The sequence below is a fragment of the Aegilops tauschii genome, chromosome 3 (genome assembly GCF_002575655.3).
Source record: "Aegilops tauschii subsp. strangulata cultivar AL8/78 chromosome 3, Aet v6.0, whole genome shotgun sequence".
Lineage (NCBI taxonomy): Eukaryota > Viridiplantae > Streptophyta > Magnoliopsida > Poales > Poaceae > Aegilops > Aegilops tauschii.
Genome location: NC_053037.3, coordinates 582,972,889 through 582,976,747, shown reverse-complemented (window position 1 = coordinate 582,976,747; position 3,859 = coordinate 582,972,889). Strand labels below are relative to the sequence as shown.

The window sequence follows — 3,859 nt, the reverse complement described above, 5'->3', positions numbered from 1 at the left end:
TTTTATGGCATACCTCTCATATATTGTTGATCCTACTGAGAGTCAAAGTAAACATCAAAATACATATTAGGCCATATAAACCTGAACCAAGTGCGTAGTATGTCATGTCGTTGTAAATATCAAGGACCACAAAGTTAAATGTGTTTATCGAACATTTATATTCTCTTACACTTTAAGATAGCATAATGATATTGTAAGATTTTATATCTTGTTTGTTCAGATAAATAATGTCATGTATCATATCTTATATTTAGTGATTGGAGGCATCATACAAGTCACCGCATTGATGCTACAAGTTAAGAATTATTGTATGCCTGATTATATCAGTAATCGTTGGATGTTTCCTGCAGAGAACCATTGGTGTTTCCTTGATTGGTGGTGGCGACCTGCACGAGGACTAATGAGATGACAGAAACCTCATTTTTTGACAAGTGGGTTAAGGGCATTTTAGGAAAATCATGTGCTCAACGGGGTGTTGACTAGATGGTAATGTTTCAAATTGGGAACTTTGGTGACATATTTAACGGAACGATGGCAAAACTAACGACTGGAAATAACTAGTGGTAAAACCATGGCAAAATCGAGTACTATGACACAATTAGTGACACCAAGGGGACGGATCCTCAACATGAATAGTTGAGTTCGTCTCTTTCTCTTTCTCCCTCCCCCCCCCCCCCCTCTCTCTCTCTCTCTCTCTCTCTACACACACAACAAAAGTAGGGTGTTACACTTCGCTGGTGGTCCGAACCTTGGTAAATTGCGTTGTTGTGGTCCTTGGAGTGACTAGAGTGTTTTAACCCCTGGCCGAACAATCTAGGAGCTCATTTGAGTTCCGATCTCGATGATCACCCGTTGACAGCATGCTAGCATTAGCAGGATTGCGATTTTGTGTTCGAGTATACATGCAAAACCTAGCCTGACATCATGTATAAATTAGAAGCGTCACCTGACGTCCAGTTAGATATTCTCCCAGAAAAAAGTTGAATAATATCATGACATCATGTATAAACTAGAAGCATCAATAAGACATTTGTCATGTAAGCATATAGCACCCAAAGTAGTACTGTACAATATAAAAGCCAATGAAAAACTGATCATTGCTTAGAGTGGAAATACATGCGACTGGCATAAAATTGCTATGTGTTCAGTACAGCAAAGAATATCATCTCATCTTGAAAAGATAATTAGAGAGATAAGAAATAACACGACTCCAAAATTTTCTCAAGTTGAAGAGACTTTAAGTGGTTGTTAGATACACTGCTCCAGGTATCCTCCATTATCCCAGGGGCGGCACATTTCCTTGCAGACCTTTAGCAACATACGTGAAACTGAACATCATAAGTCCAAAATCAAAAGCAAACAATATAGACACCAAATATCAGTTTCAAAGTGGTGCTGAGATTTGATAATCCATAAGAACCCTATGAATAATGCTAAACAAGCTAAATATCCTCAAGGTCTTGCTCTGATGATGTGGGACGACCTTCATACCCCAATTTTGCTCCTAAGCTTCCCGTGATAACCCTGAATTTCAGCCTTATCTCCTTCATCATGTCCTGAAGATTATTCTCTGGATCAGACAAAGGATAGTTGCTTAGAAGTGCAGCTAGTTGCTCCATGTATTTCCTGACCCGAGCTGAGAATGCACCTTGATCAAGGCGAATTATTGACATCCACACATCCAAGCAGCCCTGATAGAAACCTAGCTCTTCACCTACCTGGAAACCCAACTTTAAACCGACCTGCCTTCCTTCTTCCTTTCCAGATACCATGCCATCATCATAACCATCTTTGTAACCGTCTTGATAATGCGTCTCGTCTAAGGCTATCATTGGTTCAAGAAAATCCATGGTAACCAAGTTCTAATAACGTCCAGCAATTATTCAGTTTGCAGAAGTACGTAATTCAAAGAAATCTGCTCCATCATCAACAAAATAAAGAAAGTAACTATATGATACATGTTCAATGAAAATAAAACAAGCTCCTGACTGAAAGGAACGTATAGCTCAAAGGAAACAACAAATTAAGCTTTTAGCTCAAATAACCTAAATGGTGTTGCACATCGAATAACCTAAATGATTAAAACTAGAATTTGTAAGATCTTTGAAAACATTATATATGAAAAGTGAAAGTGGTCCTAAATTCCACCACCATTCTTCCTTTGCCCCGGCAGGCAAAAGTAGGGATGTTATCTTTGCTCTCTTCAACCCCTTGCTAGTCAACCACACATTATGAAATAGTATTTTCAATAAAGCATTATGAAATAGTATGACTTCAACACAAAGAGATATTAAATTGTGTTCTAATAACTAAGGCTCTATATTCTGCAGGGCATATGGTACTCTATATTCTGCCACAAATAAAAATACGGACTGTATGTATTCTGCCATACTCAAAGTCCATACAATACACACAACTTGGAATAGCACACTCAAATATATGCTCATTGTCCATACACAATGAAAAGCATGCCCACTGTCCACTGTCCATTATACAATCAAATATACATGCTCTGTTATGCACCATCAGATACATTCTCACTGTCCATCCAATGAAATTATGAAACCATAGAAGAACAAGGCGAAAATCGGTTGCTATGCGCAGCAGGGCAGTACCTTCGATTTTTTGAGTGCGGAAGAGAGAGACAGCCTTGCTGCTTCTATTCGCCGGCTCCGTAGTCCTCCGTGCTAGGAGCAGAGGAAAGGAGAGATGCGTCAGATCTGGCATAAACAGGAGCAGTTACCCAGAACACGGAGCAGAGAGAGATGTCGGATCGAGCTTCACCGTGCTTGTTGCTGAGAAACGAGAAAGAGGGGAGGGTGAGGGGGCACAGCCGCCGGCGCCTCCGCACGCCGCCGCCACAGCGCCCCCGTTCCCCGCCGCCGCCGGCCACGTCCAGAGCAGCCGTCGGGAAGCAGAGTGGAGGAAAGAGGGGGAGAGGAGGAGATGCACCTACCTCGAGCTGCGAGCGCCGCCGCCTTTGTTCAACCGCTCCGATCCGATCGGGAATCGCAGACGCCGCCGCTGCTTTTTCCTTTCCGTGCGAGAGGTGAGGGAGAATAGAGTTAGGTAATTTTTTTGCGTGATGAGGTAAATTTCGGTTGTGTTTGGTCTGGTGGCTGTCCACACGAGAAAGCCAACTTCTGTTTTTTCCTTTCTCAAAGAAAAAACTTCTGTTGTTTTTTTTAGTTCAAACTTCTCTCTTTTATAAAACGAAACTATCCGATTCTTGTACCGTAGCAAATATAGCGGCGGGGTGCATTTAAATTTCACCTCCGTACGGTTTGATTATCACTATCGGCTGAGAATCGTATCTAAGGTGTCGTATATGTATAGTAGGGTTCTTTATCAACCATAATTATGGCATAAACAATGGAGGCATCACCGTGCAAGTGCCCCACAAGAAAAAGTAGCTACCAGCATTCGTTTGTTTGTCCTTTTCAATGGAAGCAGCCACCAGTGAGCCTCATCAAGCAAGTGGAAAAGCTGGATTTGGGTACACGTGCATGCATGCATCTCTTGTATCCTAACTTTTACCATATGATCACTCTCTTTCTCCCTAGGCACCTGCCTCCTTGACACCATTCGAGTCAATATATCCTGACACCTGAGCCTACATGGCCTGCGGGGCAGCACATTGAAGTTATGCATTGATCAACCCTTACAGACTAGATGTGCACACGGCACACTTACATCACTACACACATACACTTAAACAACATCTACTGACGGTCGGGTTGGAGTTACAGAGTTTCTAGTTTGCCGAAGAGACCACAATTGTCTCGCTATGGACAAAAAAGTTGCCTCACACCAAAAATAATAATCTGCATTAATGAAAATTCAAAGCATGAAACTAGGG

General features: G+C 41.8%; 1 protein-coding gene across 2 annotated transcripts; it reads right to left on the bottom strand.

Moving 5' to 3' along the window:
- Positions 1-1,073: 1,073 nt before the first annotated feature.
- Positions 1,074-3,172, bottom strand: LOC109741708 (uncharacterized). Of its 2 annotated transcripts, none has more exons than XM_020300776.4 (3): positions 2,957-3,172; positions 2,616-2,687; positions 1,074-1,915 (listed from the first exon to the last, which is right to left on the bottom strand). In XM_020300776.4, exon 3 carries the CDS (start codon positions 1,848-1,850, stop codon positions 1,443-1,445), a length of 408 nt encoding a protein of 135 aa, XP_020156365.1. In that variant the 5' UTR covers positions 1,851-1,915; positions 2,616-2,687; positions 2,957-3,172; the 3' UTR covers positions 1,074-1,442. The 2 variants fall into 2 exon arrangements, with proteins under 2 accessions (XP_020156365.1, XP_020156364.1); XM_020300775.4 differs by having other exon boundaries at positions 2,785-3,093.
- Between the last annotated feature and the right edge of the window lie 687 nt (positions 3,173-3,859).

Coding starts and splice junctions, on each gene's coding strand:
- LOC109741708 (XM_020300776.4), bottom strand. CDS start 1,850: ATGGATTTTCTTGAACCAATGATAGCCTTAGACGAGACGCATTATCAA.